Source organism: Oncorhynchus keta, unplaced genomic scaffold, assembly GCF_023373465.1.
Source record: "Oncorhynchus keta strain PuntledgeMale-10-30-2019 unplaced genomic scaffold, Oket_V2 Un_contig_26588_pilon_pilon, whole genome shotgun sequence".
Lineage (NCBI taxonomy): Eukaryota > Metazoa > Chordata > Actinopteri > Salmoniformes > Salmonidae > Oncorhynchus > Oncorhynchus keta.
In genome coordinates, this window is record NW_026285052.1 from 10978 (window position 1) to 32015 (window position 21038).

The 21038-nt window shown below is 43.1% G+C and overlaps 1 protein-coding gene across 1 annotated transcript; it reads left to right on the plus strand.

The window, feature by feature from the left end:
* The first annotated feature begins 2427 nt into the window (after positions 1–2427).
* LOC118394881 (spermatogenesis-associated protein 2-like) lies at positions 2428–8821 on the plus strand. The gene is made up of 3 exons (XM_035788495.2): positions 2428–2611; positions 4806–5650; positions 5825–8821. The coding sequence occupies exons 2-3, from the start codon at positions 5315–5317 to the stop codon at positions 7157–7159; spliced, it is 1671 nt and encodes a 556-aa protein (XP_035644388.1). The 5' UTR covers positions 2428–2611; positions 4806–5314; the 3' UTR covers positions 7160–8821.
* The last annotated feature ends 12217 nt before the right edge of the window (positions 8822–21038 follow it).

A 21038-nucleotide genomic window follows, 5' to 3' on the forward strand; every position in this document is an offset into this window, starting at 1 on the left:
TATGATTCTATATGTGTTATTTCATAGTTTTGATGTCATCACTATTATTCTACAATGTAGAAAATAGTAAAAATGAAAACCCTTGAATGAGTAGGCGTGTATATCATTTTTTCATTACCCAACACTCATTAAAACCCACCACCTTATTCTACTACTTTAACCCTATCTGATCCTACCCAACGCCCACGACCTGAGAGGACGGTACACTACTGTTAACCGCAATTTTCTGAATTATCTTATGACCAGAACAAAACTACTTATTTCACTTAACTAAAGATTGAACTAAATGGTATTTCTTTAAAAATAGGGACCTGGCTGACATGGATTGGTTCCTCACCTTATTCTCCTTGTATCCATGGTTGTTGGTCATTTACCAGGTAGCAAGAATCAAAACATATACAAGGACTGAAGCGTCCTTACTCAACTAGAGAAACAGTTTTTTCTTTGAAAGGATAGTCCTGTCTGACATAAAAATGCATTAAGGGGAAAGGATCCAAAGACACAGAGGCTGATTAACTTTCTGCACATCTCTTTATTTACCATGCTGGCTGCCATGGTTAACACAAACGCAGGACATTCAATCCTACTTGAATTCAAGTAGCAATAAGTATGCCTACCTCTCAGGGAGGTCAAACAGGTATGTGTGTGTGTGTGTCTTAGTCAGATTATCCCGTGTCCACAGCAACACTAATAATTATTATCTGCCCCCAGTGAATGTGGTTTACTATGGTCTTAGCCATGCTCTCACTAACCCTCATATTATGTCTTTCTCCCCTTCCAGGGGGCCTGAGGCTCTTGGACTGTGACTGAGGACACCCTGGCCTGACACCTGGATGTGCCTGACCCACTCCCCACACACCCAGAAACTTGGGTTTCATTACTTACCATGTGACTGAGGCCACCCTGGCCTGACACCTGGATGTGCCTGACCCACTCCCCACACACCCAGAAACTTGGGTTTCATTACTGACCATGTGACTGAGGACACCCTGGCCTGACGCCTGGATGTGCCTGACCCACTCCCCACACACCCAGAAACTTGGGTTTCATTACTTACCATGTGACTGAGGACACCCTGGCCTGACACCTGGATGTGCCAGACCCACTCCCCACACACCCAGAAACTTGGGTTTCATTACTGACCATGTGACTGAGGACACCCTGGCCTGACGCCTGGATGTGCCTGACCCACTCCCCACACACCCAGAAACTTGGGTTTCATTACTGACCATGTGACTGAGGACACCCTGGCCTGACCCACTCCCCACACACCCAGAAACTTGGATTTCATTACTTACCATATGACTTTATTAAAAGCTATCTAGCCATAGGATCTTGAAGTGTGAGTACTTTCTCTTTGGTCATTATGGATATTGTCTGAGCCTGCTGGCCACTGATACTTGTATTACCCTTTCCTTATTGAAATGGTGGATAAAGGAAGACTATGCTTTCATTTTCAATTCAAACACAATGAAGACATTGTTAGATTGCTTTTATACTGCCTATCTCTCCATCTCTCTCGCAAATCAAATACAGATTTGTTCAAACTGGATGTGACTTCTTTTCCCAATGATTTCCTAAGGCCTATTCCATACCAACGCTAGATGAGGCTGAATGGACACAACACCACACACCACCACAATGCAACTAATTCATCTCATTGGTACATGATATGTTCAGTCTGTTGAATATTTCATTCATGAAAATATGGATTATATCTCTATTTGAGTTAAATATGAGGTTCTGTTGTGATCACAATAAAATCCTAACAATTCAATAAAAGAGTCCCGCAGTCAGGCAGACAAATCTGAATGTTCTTTCATAAAGTGACAACAATTAGTTTGCTTGGCTGATATGGCTTCTACTTAGAGATACTATCCGAGTAAATTAATAGATGACATTCACTGCTATAAACCTTTCTCCAATATAATCGGATAATTTACACAGACCCACTGCGGAACTCCGTGTGAAAACGCGTTCCATGGTCTGTTTTGCCAACGAGCTCAATGTTTTGCAAAAACAGATGATCCCAATCATTTAGGTAGCCTAGTAAACGTTACTCCCTCTGGCATGTTCTATTGCGACCTGTCTGTGACTCGTTGTTTCCCCGTTTACTACTCAAAGAGATTTTACTTATTAAGTCGAAGACGAAATTTACTGCAATACACTGGTCTCAAATATATTAGCATAAGTAGGCTATACATAACCATGGCGGACCCACTGTAAAATTAGTCTTTTTTCTGTTATTGCTTGTTTCAACAGACTCAAACCCATCCTCTGCCTCCCTCAGTCTTTTCAACCTCCTCTCTCTTTCCCTCCAATCCTCCCCCTTCTGAAAAGGTTCAACTTTTCCCAGCCTAAATGATTTCTTAGCCTCCTCGAGAGACAGCCCTGTACTTCCTCCTCTTTAAAGTGGAGCCTCACCCACAGCAATCAACCCGTCTTTTATTCCGGGCGAGTGGCCGTTCTACCGTCGTCTCCAGGCGCGTTCCTGAGCAGGGCCAAGCCCCTCTCCGGAGAGTGCCCGTGCGCCAGCTGATCCGGATGAACTGTCACAACCGGGAGCCTGCGCACTGAGGCCACGGGGATTTCCAGCAGTACAGCGGAAAAGGTAAGATGCTGAATGTCCGTGGCGTCTCTCTCACTCTGATGAAACAGGTTTTACAACAGCAGAACATTAAACATGCATAGCTCGCCTTTGACGCGTCTGTCTGGACATGTATGAAGGGCCCAGAGATGTCCGTTCTCTGTGCGGCTGGGGACCATCAAACAGTTCCTAGCTAACGGTAGTTAGCTCCTGTGGCTAACGCCCATTAGCACCACAGCAAGCCAGCTCTGGCTTGTACATGACACTTCCACTGCGTACCCAGCTGATAATTGTTAACGTTGCAAGGCGTTATTGTTCAATTCGATGTATAATAACGTTTTAGTCCTGGTTAACTGGTGGGAACAACGCAGGCTAACATAGTCGGCAAGCTAACCCAGGTGGTTGTGTGTTTTCAGATGCTAACTAGTTAGCTAGCTTGCTAAGCGGAGTACTAGAAGTTCGTCCCTTGCGCAGCTGGTCCTTTTTTGCCTTCAATTTCGGTCACCAAATAGCTTAGCCAGGTCTCACACATTTTCACTAATATTAAATCATAGCACGTTTTTGGGTTCATTCAGTGGTTTCATGTAAAATAATTATCTTTGAAGTACCATTTTTATATTCCTAGAACACAAGTTGAAAATGATACTGTTTCTGCTTCCTGTTGTTTATTTTTTTTTAAATATAATTTATAGCAGTGAGTGTCGAAACAACGGTTTTAAGTGTCCCAATTCACAATCATTATTCTGAAATATGTTGTGATATGTTGAAGACCAATGTATAAAAAATACTCCCTATAAACACCTGTCACACTTGTGTTCAGATGACTTGTATTTTGCCAAATTAGTACCTTTTTTAAACTGCTCATTCAGTTTAACATTTACCAAGCGGTACTCCAGACTGAAATTGATTAGGTTCTACTATAATCAATTGCACATGCATATTAATCACTCAAGAATGTATGGAAATCAATGGAACTGGGATAATTGGCTGCTGCTATGTGCCATTTGCACTCTTCTAAAAAAACAAACTACAACACACTTGGGTATACTACCTGTCGATAGATTAGAACATTTATCAACTCATCTCCTTGTGGGACAATGTTTATGGTAGATGGCCAATACTAAACAAGGCAGTAGCAGTGATTTGCTGATTCCCTTTTCAATTCAAATATAGCCATCGCTTAGTTATGCCTTTCTATTTTGAAATTGTTTCATGTTGATCATTTTATTTACAGCGATCTGGATGAAAGGAATTGCAGATTTAGCAAGTGCCGGGATGATACACGTATTGTGAAAGTAGTTAGTATCGTGGGAAGGAAACACAAGGCATATTTCATTTCTTTAGGAAAACTGCCCTAATGTTGGAAACTAACGTCATTATGTTGTCATCCAGAGTCACATGTATTTATTTTCCAAGCTATAGCGCACAACATTTTACATACAGCAGGCTTTTTTACAGGACAAAGAGTTTGGTCTGCTTTGTTTTCATTTTTGGCCTGGATTTTTTGGGGGGATGGGGGAAAACTCTGGACTTCATTGCCCTAGAATTTGCCAGCATATTTGCAGCCCTATAGTTAGCTAAACCTTACACTGACGCAAACACTAATTTGAATGTCAAAAGGACATTGCTGTGAAATGCAGATTTGAGATTAAATTACATTTTAGGTCAGACTGCATGGTAAAACATTGTCAATTATATTTCTCTATTTTGAAATCCATACAATTATGCAGGTAATATAGGTAACTTCAGAGCTTGCTATATTCATGAATCAGCATACCATGTAGCCATCTGCATTTTGAGCTGTTACTTTTTCTGTTGATCATTCATGCAAAGTGGATGTGAGTGCAGTTTTTTGCTAAATGGTTAGCTAGCTATTTAGTGCACTGTGGGGCAAAACATCCATCCATCCATCCATGCTACACACTGCACATTTAGTGTCAGTTACAGAGGGGGTGTCACTCACTAGGATACATATTCCCTTCCCCTCAATCACGCCCACACACACTGAGATCTATGTTCTCTACCCCCTTTGTTTCAATGGGCCATTTAGCATGTTTGGAACATATTTGGCTGCTTCTGTGTCACCTGATGTCAGCATTGCATGAATGCAGAGAAAGAAGGGAAGCGTCCCAAGCTCAATACGTCATCTTTATTGGCACAATGAAGTGTGTGTGGTGTGGGCATATGTGTGTTCAATATCCCTCTTTTGTCGTTGCAGCTTGGAGTTTAAAAAATGCACAGCATCATGATCGTGACCTTCTCTGCCTGGTGACCTTGAATTCACTACTTTTGACAGGGCAGAGGCGAGAGCTCCGGATGCAACTCAGGACCACCAAACTGTGAACCACCAGCCCCCTCTGACCTTATTTTAGTTCCTACATTTTCCCTGGAGAGCCCACATAGACTGCTAATAAAATTACCAGAGATGCCCCAAAGCAGAGGGTGGCCTTACAGGCAAAAGCCTAACCACCCCAATTACCCTAAACCAGGAAGCAGTTAAGTTCAATACTACTACGATCCCCTTTCGTCTTTAGAATGGTGACGGCTTCCTGATTGAGGCCAGAGGCGTTTTCTAGTGCATTTCTCAAAATCCTCAGCGGAGTCTATTTGTGTGCATGTCCTGAGATGGCGGCAGAGAGGGGCTGCTGAGTGTCGTCCCGGTCCTTGGCATGAGAGAGGGAGTGAGAGAGGAGTGTCACGGCTGAGCAGTTCACTGCTGCGCCGCCAATGGATGCTAAACTGCAAGAGGACCTGTTCCGGAGGTACGTGGCATGCCTGGAGAGGCGGCTGGAGGACAGAGGGGGGAATGCGGGCCCTGGGAAAGGCACATCACAGTGGGGCAGCGAGGCCCTACTCTCCACGGCCACAGCCCTGCTGGGGGCCTACCAGCCAGACCCGGGCCAGAGGTTCCGCATGGTGCGCTTCTATGAGGTGGTGGAGAATGCCATGCGCTGCCTGAGAGGTTGCAGTCTGCGTGGCCTGGAGAGAGCCTTCCTCACCCTGGAGACGGTCTGCACCAACCTGCTGCTCTTCCCCTGGAAGAAAGAATTCCGCTGCATCAAGGTACCATCATCTAAAGCTTCTGGAATGGACTTGTTTCTCTCATCTGACTGTTCTGATGGCAGGATTGTTGTCCTATATTAATATGGTTCCTGAGGTTAAACATTGTATTGCATTTCAATGAATTTGCTGGAACAGTCCTTAATAATTATGTCCTCCTTTGTCTCCCCCTTCTAGACTTTCACAGGCCCGTATGTCTACCACCTTCAGGCTGTCTTGTGTGACGCCGATCTCCGTTCCCTCCTGCGTTCCATGGGCTACTCCCATGAACACGAGCTCCAGTTCCATGTCCGGGACCACCCTGGTGGCCCGGCCCACCTCCGGCAGCTAGCCTTCGAGCTCTTCCTGGCCCAGGCAGAGTGTCGTCTCCTTGGGGAGGTGGTGGCTCTGGCCCGGGGCTCAGCCTCTGAGCTGGAGGCCCTGGAGCAACGGAGGGGCTGTCGGGACGACGCAGCCGGCTGTGCCGAGGTCCTTCGGCGGCGGGACAGCCTCGGGGCTGACATGGCCCGGCTCTCTGTGCGACCAGTGGACATAGGTCACCCTCACCATCTGAGGAGAGGGGGAAGGCCGTCCAAGTCAGTGGATGTGACTGATGGAGCTGGGCATTGGCACACAGCCAGTAAGCCTGTCCTGAAAGCCTCTCTGAGCCTTAGGAAGGAACCTCTGTTTGTGGATGCAGAGGAGGACATGAAGGATGAGATCATCAGGCCCAGCACCTCCATATCCATGTTTTCTGTGGCTGCCCCGCCTTCTTACAGCCCCTTGGCTGACTTCTTCCCTATCCAATCACCGCCCTCTGTTGATGCCTACTCCTCCTACCACCTCTCCTCATTGGATGAGATTGATCTGTACACAGAGAGGGGTGGGCCTGGGGTTGGAGGTCGACAGACGCCTTCCAGACCTTCATCCAGGGAACCCTGGGATGCCAGGGATGGCTGGGCGTTCAAAGCCCATGGCGGACTCTCTTCTCTGGGGGTGAAGTGTCAGGGTTGTGGCCTGGGCTGCTCCAGCCTGGCCTCCTGCCCTAGGTGTGACATGATCCTGTGCCCGGCCTGTCGCGACATCGACCCCTCCCCCTGTTGTGGCCTGCAGGAGTACCCAACCCCCAAATCACCCCGCCCCATGGATGGCTACCTCCCCGTCAAGGAGAAGCTGTCAGTATACTCCAACACCCACTCTCCCCACCCCCATATGCACCCTCATCCCCTAACCCTCACCCAACAGCACCCCCACCCCCAGATGGTAGAGAAACCCCTTATGGCCACCAAGCTGTTTCCCAGCAAGTCGGTAGCCAATGCTGACCGAGCAAGTCTGGGGGGGTCGCGGTGCGGGTTCTGTAACAAGCCGGGGGCGTCTCACACCTGTGTGAACTGCTCCAAGGTATCGTGTGACTCGTGCATGAGCCTGTACGGCAAAGACTTGTGCACACGTAAAAACCCCCAGCACAGCTTTGTCCCCAACCATCAGCTCAACTTTAAGTCTGGAACCATATCACACCTGGTGTACCGATGAGCAGGGAGTGAACTCTCTCACTTTCCTCTCTCCCTTCCCTTGTACCCTTGCACTCTCCCCTGCCCTTTCTTTCCTCCCCTCCCTCATATCGTCTCTATCAGATGTATACCTCTGGAATACATACATTACACATGTTCATAGGGAGTCCTCTCTCTCTGCCTTGTAAAAGATCATGCTTTTTTCTAACTGGTTCCTCCTCTTCCTTACTGCTCCACCCCCTCTAGCTTAGTCATGTGACGTCGTAGGGCTTCCCAATCCCTTAAATCTATTCCTCCTTCAAACAAAAACGCGCCAGACTGCTCGAAGGAAAGCCGCCCAAACAAAACAAGCTGACATAACTTGTCAGCCGAGGAGACTCCGTTAGATGTGTCGTACAGAAGACTTCTGAAACTGGATTGTGTGCACTGATTAACTTTTTAACCTTGAAAACCAATAGGAAAGAACACTGAACTTACACTGGAATTAAATAGTATATATTTTCAATGGTTCATTCCGTAGATCAATGTAAGACTGTTAGTTGGGTGGTGAGAGGCTGAAGTGAACATTTGGTGTGGGGGTTGATGCTTTAAAGGGATATTTTGAGACAGACTATTATGGCAACTGACCACTATTTAAAGAACAATCACTTGTACATTTACCCTTAAATATTTAAAGTGTATGGCTGAGGTTTACATGCTGCTGTGGAAATTGGAGATGTTTTGTTGTATCAGTTTATCATATCACTTACATTTTCACAACACACCTAAATTCTCAATCTCATTGCTATCATGCTGATATGTCACCCAGCTTCTTGGAGGTGGCTGTTGTTTTGACTAATCCAATAAACTGGAGGACCCTAAGAAATTAAGTCTAAAGCCAGTGACAGTCCCGAAAATATATATGAACTTCACTCTTTGCTACACTGGCATTTAGACACTACAGGGAGAAGTTTTGGTTCTGACAGAAGTTTCTGTTTATGACGGGGAGAAGTTTCTGTTTATGACAGCTTACCCAATGGTAATTCTCCCAAATGATCTTCAGTTAGTGTTTTACAACCTGTTCCTTCTCCTATTTACAGTGGGGTTTGAAATTATTGACACCCTTGATAAAGATAAGTAAAATAAATAAAATACTGAGCTATACTGTATGCTGAAAAGAATGTGCTAAGAATACCTATTTTCATGTCAATTAACTAATGTAAACACTTGGAGTTTACTGAATGACATTGGCATTTTGATTGTAGCTGCTGCTTTGGTCAGAGGTGAAAATAAATGTCTTTGGCCATGCACACCAGTGGTGGGTTTGGCGTTGAAATGAGAATGCAGAAAATAACCCCATTCCTACTGTAAAATATGGTGGTGGATCTTTGATGTTATGGGGCTATTTTGCTTCCACTTGTCCTGGGGCCCTTAAGGTGGGGGCGGCAGGTAGCCTAGTGGTTAGAGCATTGGACTAGTACCCTGAAGCATTCCGCTACACTCGTATTAACATCTGATAACCATGTGTATGTGACCAATAAAATTTGATTCAGAAGGTTGCAAGATCGAATCCTCGAGCTGACAAGGTAAAAATCGGTCGCTCTTCCCTTGAACGAGGCAGTTAACCCACTGTTCTTAGGCCATCATTGTAAATAAGAATTTGTTCTAAACTGACTTGCCTAGTTAAATAAAAAGGTCAACAGTATCATGAACTTTCAGCAAGACAATAATCCCAAGTACACATCAAAAATTGTTAATTGGCAAAATCAACATTTTGCAATGGCAATCTGTCTCAGGACTTCTATCCAATTGAAAACCTGTGGTTTGTTTGAATTGAAGAGGAATGTCCATAAACACAAAGGATTCTGTATAGAGGAATGGTCTATCATCCCTTTGAACGTGTTCTCCCACTCATGAAACATTTTTGGGATTTTTATTTCTCTAAACAGTTATATTAGTATAAAATATAAATTCCCATTTGTTTTTGTAGCATAAAATATTGCTCAGTATTTTAATTGATTTAATACATTTTTGCTAATCTTTGTAAAGGGTGTACATTGGGGTAAAATACTCTATAACCTGACCCACAGTTCAGTCCATTTACTTAATATGGGCAAGCAGGAGCTGCAGGGGTGATTTAGACTGCTAAACATAGGTCTGTCTACCTGTGGGCAAACGTCATGACACTTCACACTTACAAAGTCAAACGTTCTGGCCATGCTGAAATCCTTACACATAGGTCTACCTGTGGGCAATGACATTTCACACATACAAAGTCAAACGTTCTGGCCATGCTGAAATCCTTACACATAGGTCTACCTGTGGGCATTGACACTTCACACATACTTAGTCAAATGTTCTGGCCATGCTGAAATCTTTACACATAGGTCTACCTGTGGGCATTGACACTTCACACATACTTAGTCAAATGTTCTGGCCATGCTGAAATCCTTACACATAGGTCTACCTGTGGGCATTGACACTTCACACATACTTAGTCAAATGTTCTGGCTATGCTGAAATCCTTACACATAGGTCTACCTGTGGGCATTGACACTTCACACATACTTAGTCAAATGTTCTGGCTATGCTGAAATCCTTACACATAGGTCTACCTGTGGGCAATGACACTTCACACATACAAAGTCAAACGTTCTGGCTATGCTGAAATCCTTACACATAGGTCTACCTGTGGGCAATGACACTTCACACATACTTAGTCAAATGTTCTGGCCATGCTGAAATCCTTCTGTGGTGAGTGATGAAGAACACAGGACTGTAAAATTCACAGTTTAATAAAGAGACTTGTGGATAAGGTTCTGGGTTAGACAAATACACAACACACGAAAAGGGAAGTGTGTTGTTTCTGACTGATGAACCCAATTGGCCCCTGCTGCCTTACATTATCCTTTCAACAACCGCTCTAGATAGAGAAGGGTGATTTTGTCAGCGTCTATGCACTAGCGTCTATGCACTATTGGGGCGGCAGGTAGCCAAGTGGTTAGAGCGTTAATAATGTACTGTGTTGTAAAAACAAATGCAGTCAGCAACATGTCAGGATACTAGGCTCATCCTACTGTGGTGACGCCTAATGCGTCATCTAATGTGCAACTGTGTTATTTCCCACCATACGTTCATTTTGGTGAAGTGCCTCCCCCTCAGATGATTATCAGCTTCTGTAAGACCCGTGGATCTCAAAAGACGACGACTCTTCCTCGTGCGCAGCGAATTCAACTTGATTAAAAGAAGAAATGAGTATGACATCCCGGCATTTAAAGTATAGTAAATTTCAGCTCTCAATTTCAGATCCCCAATGGAGTCAGTTTTAAAAAGGCCAACTGAAATCCTTTCCTCAATGATCTACTGTAATTGCTTGTTCTATTACTTGGTGAAAGCTATATAGAGGAATGCATTACATTAGTCATTACCTCAAGGAAGTGTGCTACTGCATTTTTTGGAACTTGGTTGAAATGTCTGTCTAGAGTGGCCTTAAGGAGCAGTGCAATTCACTTTTGACCTCTTCTCCTCGTTCATCTAGTGATGTTTCCGAACGGGCCAAAGAGATGGCCTAATGGATATATTCCAATACTTAAATGTTCTTCTTTCCAGGAGCTCTTTCACCGGTGCTCTGAGAAGGCCAGCTGAGGTGATCTCTAGTTGGCTCTCACCTCCCACTGAGTGTGCTTCTGTCCAGAGTATCATATCTTTACAATGTCTGGCTAGAAACATGTTAACATCTCAGGAACCAATAGGACACCATTAAAATCTCTGCAGAATCTGTACTGAATATGCATGAAAGAAACACCCATTGTCTTCACAGACCAAAAGGAACACAGAGAGAAGAGGCCATTGTGCATAACCTACTCTATATTCTAGCCAGTAGAGAAATAGAAACAAATGACGAACTAGTAGTCACAGCAAGCCCATGACAAAATGTCATTGAGCAGTTTTGATGCCGCCAATTTGATTCGCTGTCATTTGTATATATTTTTTCACACATGAAACTTCCTATGTGACAGAGAAATCAATCATCCCTTTTCTCTCTTTGTGGTTATCTTACCAGTATGAAAAGTGGTGGTGTTGCCCCGACCCACAAATCCTCTCCTCACCCGGCATGCTCTGTAGACCCAACCCGGAACCCTAACTTTACCCCCTCTCCTCCCCCTCCACCCGTTGACACTGAGGAGCATCGCAGAATGTCTGTGTAGAGGGATTCAATCCCCACTATCCCTACACGGCCATACAGGGGGAGAGGAGGGGGAAAATAGCCAACATTGTAAATTGATGAAAAGTATGTACAGTTGAAGTCGGAAGTTTACATACACCTTAGCCCGATACATTTAAACTTAGTTTTTCACAATTCCTGACATTTTAATCCTAGTAAAAATTCCCTGTCTTCGGTCAGTTAGGATCACCACTTTTATTTTAAGAATGTGAAATGTCAGAATAATAGAGAATTATATATTTCAGCTTTTATTTATTTATTTATTCACATTCCCAGTGGGTCAGAAGTTTACATACATTCCATTAGTATTTGGTAGCATTGCCTTTAAATTGTTGAACTTGGGTCAAATGTTTCGGGCAGCCTTACACATGCTTCCCACAATAAGTTGGGTGAATTTTGGCTAATTCCTCCTGACAGAGCTGGTGTAACTGAGTCAGGTTTGTAGGCCTCTTTGCTTGCACATGCTTTTTCAGTTCTGCCCACATATCTTCTATAGGATTGAGGTCAGGACTTTGATGGCCACTCCAAAACCTTGACTTTGTGGTCCTTAAGCAATTTTGCCACAACTTTGGAAGTATGCTTGGGGTCATTGTCCATTTGGAAGACCCCACAACATGAGGCTGCCAACCCCCGTGCTTCACGGTTGGGAGGGTTTTTTCGGCTTGCAAGCCAATCCTTTTTCCTCCAAACATAATGATGATGTTTATAGTTGCGTACTATTGTTTGTACAGATGAACGTGGTACCTTCAGGCATTTGGAAATTGCTCCCAAGGATGAACCAGACTTGTGGAGGTCTACAATTTGTTTTTCTGGGGTCTTGTCTGATTTTCTTTTGATTTTCCCATTATGTCAAGCAAAGAGACACTGAGTTTGAAGGTAGGCCTTGAAATACATCCACAGATGCAGCTCCAATTGACTCAAATAATGTCAATTAGCCTATCAGAAGCTTCTAAAGTAAAGTTTTTTTAAAGGCACAGTCAACTTGCTGTATGTAAACTTCTGCCCCATTGGAATTGTGAAATAATCTGTCTGTAAACAATTGTTGGAGAAATAACTTGTCATGAACAAAGTAGATGTCCTAACCGACTTGCCAAATCTATAGTTTAACAATACATGTGTGGAGTGGTTGAAAAACAAGTTTTAATGGCTCCAACCTAAGTGTATGTAAACATCCAACTTCAACTAGATTGTGTGTGAACTCAGCAAAAAAAGAAACGTCCTTTTTTCAGGCCCGTCTCTTTCAAAGATAATTTGTAGAAATCCAAATAACTAAACAGATCTTCATTGTAAAGCGTTTAAACACTGTTTCCCATGCTTGTTCAATGAACCATAAACAATTAATGAACATGCAACTGTGGAACGGTCGTTAAAACACTAACAGCTTACAGACGGTAAGCAATTAAGGTCACAGTTATGAAAGGTTAGGACACTAGAGGCCTTTCTACTGACTCTGTAAAGCACCAAAAGAAAGATGCTCGGGGTCCCTGCTCATCTGCGTGAACGTGCCTTGGTATGCTGCAAGGAGGCATGAGGACTGCAGATGTGGCCAGGGCAATACATTGCAATGTCCTTACTGTGAGACTTCTAAGACAGAGCTACAGGGAGACAGGATGGACAGCTGATCGTCCTCGCAGTCGCAGACCATGTGTAACAACACCTGCACAGGATCGGTACATTCGAATATCACACCTGCGGGACAGGTACAGGATGGCAACATCAATTACCCTAGTTACGCAAGGAACGCACAATTCCTCCATCAGTGCTCAGACTGTCCGCAATAGGCTGAGAGAGGCTGGACTGAGGTCTTGTAGGCCTGTTGTAAGGCAGACCCTCACCAGACAACACCGGCAACAAAGTCGCCTATGGGCACATCCACTGTTTCTGGACCAGACAGGACTGGCAAAACAGTTCTTCGCTGACGGGTCGCGGTTTTGTCTCACCAGGGGTGATGGCCGGATTCAGGGTTTTTTCGTTGAAGGCTTGAGTGTTCGACCGAGGCCTGTACTCTGGAGTGGGATCGATTTGGAAGTGGAGGGTCCGTCATGGTCTGGGGCGGTGTGTCACAGCATCATCTGACTGAGCTTGTTGTCATTGCAGGTGATCTCAACGCTGTGCATTTCAGGGAAGACATCCTCCTCCCTCATGTGGTACCCTTCCTGCAGGCTCATCCTGACATGACCCTCCAGCATGACAATGCCACCAGCCATACTGCTTGTTCTGTGCGTGATTTCCTGCAAGACAGGATTGTCAGTGTTCTGCCATGGCCAGTGAAGAGCCCGGATCTCAATCCCTTTGAGCACGTCTGGGACCTGTTGGGTCGGAGGGTGAGGGCAAGGGCCATTCCCACTAGAAATGTCCGGGAACTTGCAATTGCCTTGGTGGAAGAGCAGGGTAACATCTCACAGCAAGAACTGGCAAATCTGTTGCGGTCCATGAGGAGGAGAGGCACTGCAGTACTTAATGCAGCTGGTGGCCACACCAGATACTGACTGTTACTTTTGATTTTGACGCTCCTTTGTTCAGGAACACATTATTCCATTTATGTTAGTCACATGTCTGTGGAACTTTTTCAGTTTCAGTTGTTGAATCTTGTGTTCATACACATATTTACACATTCATTTGCAGAAAATAAATGCAGTTGACAGTGAGAGGACGCTTCTTTTTTGCTGAGTTTATTTATATATTTACTCCCATTCAAAAGTTTGAGGTCACTTAGAAATGTCCTTGTTTTTGAAAGAAAAGCACATTTTTGGTCAATTAAAATAACATCAAATGTATCATAAATACAGTGTAGACATTGTTAATGTTGTAAATGACCTTTGTAGCTGGAAAAGGCAGATTCTTTTTATGGAATATCTATATAGGTGTACAGAGGCCCATTATCAGCAACCATCACTCCTGTGTTCTAATGGCATGTTGTGTTAGCTAATTCAAGTTTAGAATTTTAAAAGGCTAGTTGATCATTAGAAAACCCTTTTGCAATTATGTTAGCACAGCTGAAAACAGTTGTGCTGATTTAAAGAAGCAATAAAGCTGGCCTTTAGGCTAGTTGAGTATCTGGATCATCAGCATTTGTGGGTTCGATTACAGGCTCAAAATAGCCAGAAACAAATACCTATCTTCTGAAACTCGTCAGTCTATTCTTGTTCTGAGAAATTAAGAAGAAAAAAAGAAATTGCCAAGAAACTGAAGATCTCGTACAACGCTGTGTACTACTCCCTTCACAGAACAGCGCAAACTGCCTCTAAACAGAATAGAAAGAGTGGGAGGCCCCGGTGCACAACTGAGCAAGAAGACATTAGTGTCTAGTATGACAAACAGACGCCTCACAAGTCCTCATTCATTAAATACTGCCCGCAAAACACCAGTCTCAATGTCAACAGTGAAGAGGCGACTCTGGGATGCTGCCCTTCTAGGCAGAGTTGCAAAGAAAAAGCCATATCTCAGACTGGCTAATAAAAAGATTAAGATGGGCAAAAGAACACAGACACTGGACAGAGGAAGATTGGAATAAAAGTGTTATGGACAGACAAATCTAAGTTTGAGGTGTTCGGGTCACAAAGAGAAACATTTGTGATAATCTGGGAAAAAATTAAAATATGCTGGAGGTGTGCTTGGCGCCATCTGTCAAGCATGGTGGAGGCAATGTGATGGTCTGGGGGTTCTTTGGTAGTGGTAAAGAGGGAGATGTGTACAGGGTAAAAGGGATCTTGAGGAAGGAAGGCTGTCACTCCATTTTGCAGTGCCATGCCTTCTTGTGATCAGTTACAATGACATTACACTCATTACTGTAAACTTCTACGGGTACAACACCAAACATGAGAATGATGAGTTGCTTGAATCTATAGAGAAACATATACTTCATTCGTTATCTAAATTTCCCAATTCGTTTTTATTGATAGGAGGGGACTTTAACATTACAATAGATAATTCAACTGATAGATGGCCCCCAGGTAGGCCAACCAATCAGATTTTGGGTTTAATACTTTTTATGGAAAAGTTTGATCTTACTGATATATGGAGAGAGGTTTCCGGCCGACAGATCATTCACTTGGAGTAACAAAACAGGCTCCAGACAATCCAGAATAGATTTTTGGCTTATATCCAAATGTATTGATAGTGAGTGTGTTACTACAAATATTTGTACTACTCCCCTCACAGACCATAGGGCTATTTACATTGATATCAAAATATTTACCCCTGATACGAACCTTGGTAGAGCATCCTACTGGAAGCTAAATAGCTCATGATTAAATAATGATATAGTTACATTTGAGGTTAAAGATCTGCTCTCACACTTTTGGGAAAGGGCTTGTGAAGAAAAATCTTATTGCAAGAACTGGGAGCTCTTTAAATTTGAGGTGTCCAAATATCTTAAAAAATATGGTAGTAATCTTGCTAAGACCAGAAGAGCTGAGGAGGAAAAGGTGATCATTAAGATAACTTCCCTTTCTCAGAGGTCCCCAGCCGACCTCTTGGGGGAGGAGAAGATGGAACTAATTGAGTTACAAAATAAACTGGATAATATATATAAATTAAAAGCAGAAGGAGCCTTTATTAGATCTAGGAAAAAATGGATTGAGGAGGGAGAACAGAATTCATCCTATTTCTTTAGACTTGAGAAATTTCACTCTAAAAATAACACTATCCATAAGTTAAACATTGATGGTGTTATTACAGATGACCAAAAATTAATCGCTAAATACTGCAGCAATTTTTACAGAAAATTGTATAGCTCTACGTACTGTCAGGATTCCACAGATATGTTTTTTAACTCACTGAATAATGTTCACTCTATCAGTGATATAGAATCTAAACAGTGTGATGAACCCATCAAAGTTGAAGAGATTATAGAGTCTATCACACATCTAAAGAACAATAAATCACCAGGTGTTGATGGAATTACATCAGAATTTTACAAATTATTTTCTGAACAAGTAGCTCCCTTCCTATTTGAAGTCTTTTTAGAGAGTATTAAAAACAATGTTCTCCCTCCTACAATGAGTCAGGGGTTAATAACACTGATACCTAAAGCCTAAAAAAGAAGTGCTGCTCATCGATAACTGGCGTCCAATTTGTCTTCTTAATAATGACTATAAGATATTAGCCTCACTACTTGCAAAAAGAATTAAAGAAGTTCTGGATGCAATCATTGATGAAACACAGTCTGGCTTCATGAGGAACAGACATATTTCTAACAATGTCAGACTAGTATTAGACGTACTTGACTACTCAGACCTAATAACTGAGGATAGCTTCATATTATTTTTAGATTTTTATAAAGCATTTGACACAGTAGAGCATCAGTTTCTCTTCCACTCCCTTGAGAGACTTGGCTTTGGGGATTTTTTCTGTAAGGCTATTAAGACTCTCTATGCAAATGGTAACAGCTCTATCAAATTGAAATATGGCACCTCACCTAGATTTGAGTTAAAGAGAGGAATTAGGCAAGGTTGTCCTATCTCTCCGTACCTGTTTTTATTAATCACCCAACTTCTTGCAAATTCTTTAAATAATAGTCCTGTACAAGGTATTTCCATAGCTGGTAAAGAAATTATTATAAGCCAGCTGGCTGACGATACTACACTTTTTCTGAAAGACGCTAACCAAATTCCCATATCGATCAATGTGATACAATCCTTTTCCAAAGCGTCTGGTCTATATCTTAACATTAAGAAATGTGAACTCATGACTGTCAAAGATTGTGTGACACCTTCATATTATGGTATTCCAGTAAAAGAAGAACTTACATATTTAGGCATAACCATTACAAAGGATCAGAAGTCTAGAGGCTTACTAGATTTTAACCCTCTTATTAAAAAAAACCAGAAGAAACTAAATCAATGGCTACAGAGGGACTTATCTTTAAAAGGTAGAGTCCTAATAACCAAGGCTGAAGGTATCTCTAGACTAACATATGGTGCTCTATCTTTATATCTTGACCGTAAAATAAGCAAGGAGATAGACCAGATGCTTTTCAACTTTCTTTGGAGAAACCGTACCCATTACATTAGGAAAACTGTTGTAATGAACACTTTTTCTGGATTTTACTACTTTAAATAATACTTTCAAGATCAATTGGATAAAACAATTCCTAAGAAGACCCACTTCTATCTGGAATTTTATTCCTCATGATGTCTTCTCTACGTTTGGTGGCCTTAACTTCATGTTGTTTTGCAATTATAATATTGACAAAGTTCCAGTGAAACTTTCTGCTTTTCATCAGCAGGTTTTCTTATCATGGTCCTTAATTTATAAACACAATTTTTCTCCACACAGATATTATATATGGAATAATCGGGATATATTGTATAAAAATACCTCTCTGTTTTTAGAATATTGGTTCAGAAATAATATCCTATTGGTGAGCCAACTGGTAAATGCAGAGGGTCTTTTACTCAGTTATAAAGAATTCTTATCACTTTACCAGGTCCCTGTAACACCTAAAGATTTTGCAATTGTTTTAGATGCCATTCCCTCAGGTGTTGCTATGTTGCTATGTTGCTATGTTATTCAGGAACATGTCAAGACCTGACCCTCTGAGTCTACCTTCTATTGAATTTGTAAGTCGCTCTGGATAAGAGCGTCTGCTAAATGACTTAAATGAAATGAAATGCCATACCCTGTGGACGGTGCTTCATTGGAGCCAATTTCCTCCTACAACAGGACAATGACCCAAGCACAGCTCCAAACTATGCAAGAACTATTTAGGGAAGAAGCAGTCAGCTGGTATTCTGTCTATAATGGAGTGGCCAGCACAGTAATAGGATCTCAACCCTATTGAGCTGTTGTGGGAGCAGCTTGACCGTATGGTAGGTAAGAAGTGCCCATCTAGCCAATTCAACTTGTGGGAGGTGCTTCAGGAAGCATGGGGTGAAATCTCTTCAGATTACCTCAACAAATTGACAACTCGAATGCCAAATGTCTGCAAGGGTGTAATTGCTGCAAATGGAAGATTCTTTGATGAAAGCAAAGTTTAAAGGACACAATTTATTATTTAAATTAAAAATCATTATTTATAACCTTGTCAATGTCTTGACTATATTTGCTACTCATTTTGCAACTAATTTCATGTACAGTTGAAGTCGGAAGTCTACATACGCCTTAGCCAAATACATTTAAACTCAGTTTTTCACAATTCCTGACATTTAATCCTCTTAAAAATTCCCTGTCTTAGGTCAGTTAGGATTCCCACTTTATTTTAAGAATGTGAAATGTCAGAATAATAGTACAGTCGTGGCCAAAAGTTTTGAATGACACAACTATTCATTTTCAGTCTGCTGCCTCAGTTTGTATGATGGCAATTTGCATATACTCCAGAATGTTATGAAGAGTGATCAGATGAATTGCAATTCATTGCAAAGTCCCTCTTTGCCATGCAAACGATCTGAATCCCCAAAAACCATTTCCACTGCATTTCAGCCCTGAAGAGAGATCACTCTGTCTTGCTGATTGAGTTTGAAAAACAGACTGGAAGCTTCAAAAGGAGGGTGGTGCTTGGAATCATTGTTCTTCCTCTGTCAATCATGGTTACCTGCAAGGAAACAAATGCCATCGTCATTGCTTTGCACAAAACGGGCTTCACAGGCAAGGATATTGCTGCCAGTAAGATTGCACCTAAATCAACCATTTATCGTATCATCAAGAACTTCATGGATAGCGTTTAAATTGTTGTGAAGAAGGCTTCAGGGCGCCCGAGAAAGTCCAGCAGGGGCCAGGACCGCCTCCTAAAGTTGTTTCAGCTGCGGGATCGGGGCACCACCAGTACAGAGCTTGCTCAGGAATGGCAGCAGGCAGGTGTGAGTGTATCTGCACGCACAGTGAGGCGAAGACTTTTGGAGGATGGCCTGGTGTCATGAAGGGCAGCAAAGAAGTCACTTCTCTCCGGAAAAAACATCAGGGACAGACTGATATTCTGCAAAAGGTACAGAGATTGGACTGCTGAGGACTGGGGTAAAGTCATTTTCTCTGATGAATCCCCTTTCCGATTGTTTGGGTCAGCCGGAAAAAAGCTGGTCCGGAGAAGACAAGGTGAGCGCTACCATCAGTCCTGTGTCATGCCAACAGTAAAGCATCCTGAGACCATTCATGTGTGGGGTTGCTTCTCAGCCAAGGGATTGGGTTCACTCACAATTTTGCCTAAGAACACAGTCATGAATAAACAATGGTACCAACACATCCTCCGAGAGCATCTACTCCCAACCATCCAGGAACAGTTTGGTGATGAACAATGCCTTTTCCAGCATGATGGAGCACCTTGCCATAAGGCAAAAATGTTAACTAAGTGGCTCGGGGAACAAAACTGGTCCATGGCCAGGAAACTCCCCAGAATTTAATCCCATTGAGAATTTGTGGTCAATCCTCAAGAGGCGGGTGGACATAACCCCCCCCCACACAAATTCTGACAAACTCCAAGCATTCATTATGGAAGAATGGGCAGCCATCAGTCAGGATGTGGCCCAGAAGTTAATTGACAGCATGCCAGGGTGGATTGGAGACGCTTTGAAACAGAAGGGTCAACACTGCAAATATTGACTCTTGCGTCAACTTCATGTACAGTGAGGGAACAAAGTATTTGATCCCCTGCTGATTTTGTATGTTTTCCCACTGACAAAGAAATGCTCAGTCTAATTTTAATGGTAGGTTTATTTGAACACTGAGAGACAGAATAAAAACAACAAAATCCAGGAAAACGCATGTCCAAAATGTTATAAATTGATTTGCTCTTAAAGGGAGTGCTCCTAATCTCAGTTTGTTACCTGTATAAAAGACACCTGTCCACAGAAGCAATCAATCAGATTCGAAACTCTCCACCATGACCAAGACCAAAGAGCTCTCCAAGGATGTCAGGGACAAGATTGTAGACCCACACAAGGCTGTAATGGGCTACAAGACCATCGCCAAGCAGTTTGGTGAGAAGGTGACAACAGTTGGTGCGATTATTTGTAAATGGAAGAAGCACAAAATAACTCTCAATCTCCCTCGGCCTGGGGCTCCATGCAAGATCTCACCTCATGGAGTTGCAATGATCATGAGAACGGTGAGGAGTTAGCCCAGAACTACACTGGAGGATCTTGTCCATGATCTCAAAGCAGCTGGGACCATAGTCACCAAGAAAACAATGGGTAACGCACTACGCCGTGAAGGACTGAAATCCTGCAGCGCCCGCAAGGTCCCCCTGCTCAAGAAAGCACATATACATGCCCGTCTGAAGTTTGCCAATGAACATCTGAATCATTCAGAGGACAACTGGGGGAAAGTGTTGTGGTCAGATGAGACCAAAATGGAGCTCTTTGGCATCAACTCAATTTGCCGTGTTTGGTGGAGGAGGAATGCTGCCTTTGACCCCAAGAACACCATCCTCACCGTCAAACATGGAGGTGGAAACATTATGGGGGTGTTTTTCTGCTCAGGGGACAGGACAACTTCACCGCATCAAAGGGACGATGGACGGGCCATGTACCGTCAAATCTTGGGTGAGAACCTCCTTCCCTCAGCCAGGGCATTAAATGGTTTGTGGATGGGTATTCCAGCGTGACAATGACCCAAAACACACGGCCAAGGCAACAAAGTAGTGGCTCAAGGTACTGGAGTGGCCTAAACAGTCTCCAGACCTTTAATCCCATAGAAAATCTGTGGAGGGAGCTGAAGATTCGAGTTGCCAAACGTCAGCCTCGAAACCTTAATGACTTGGAGA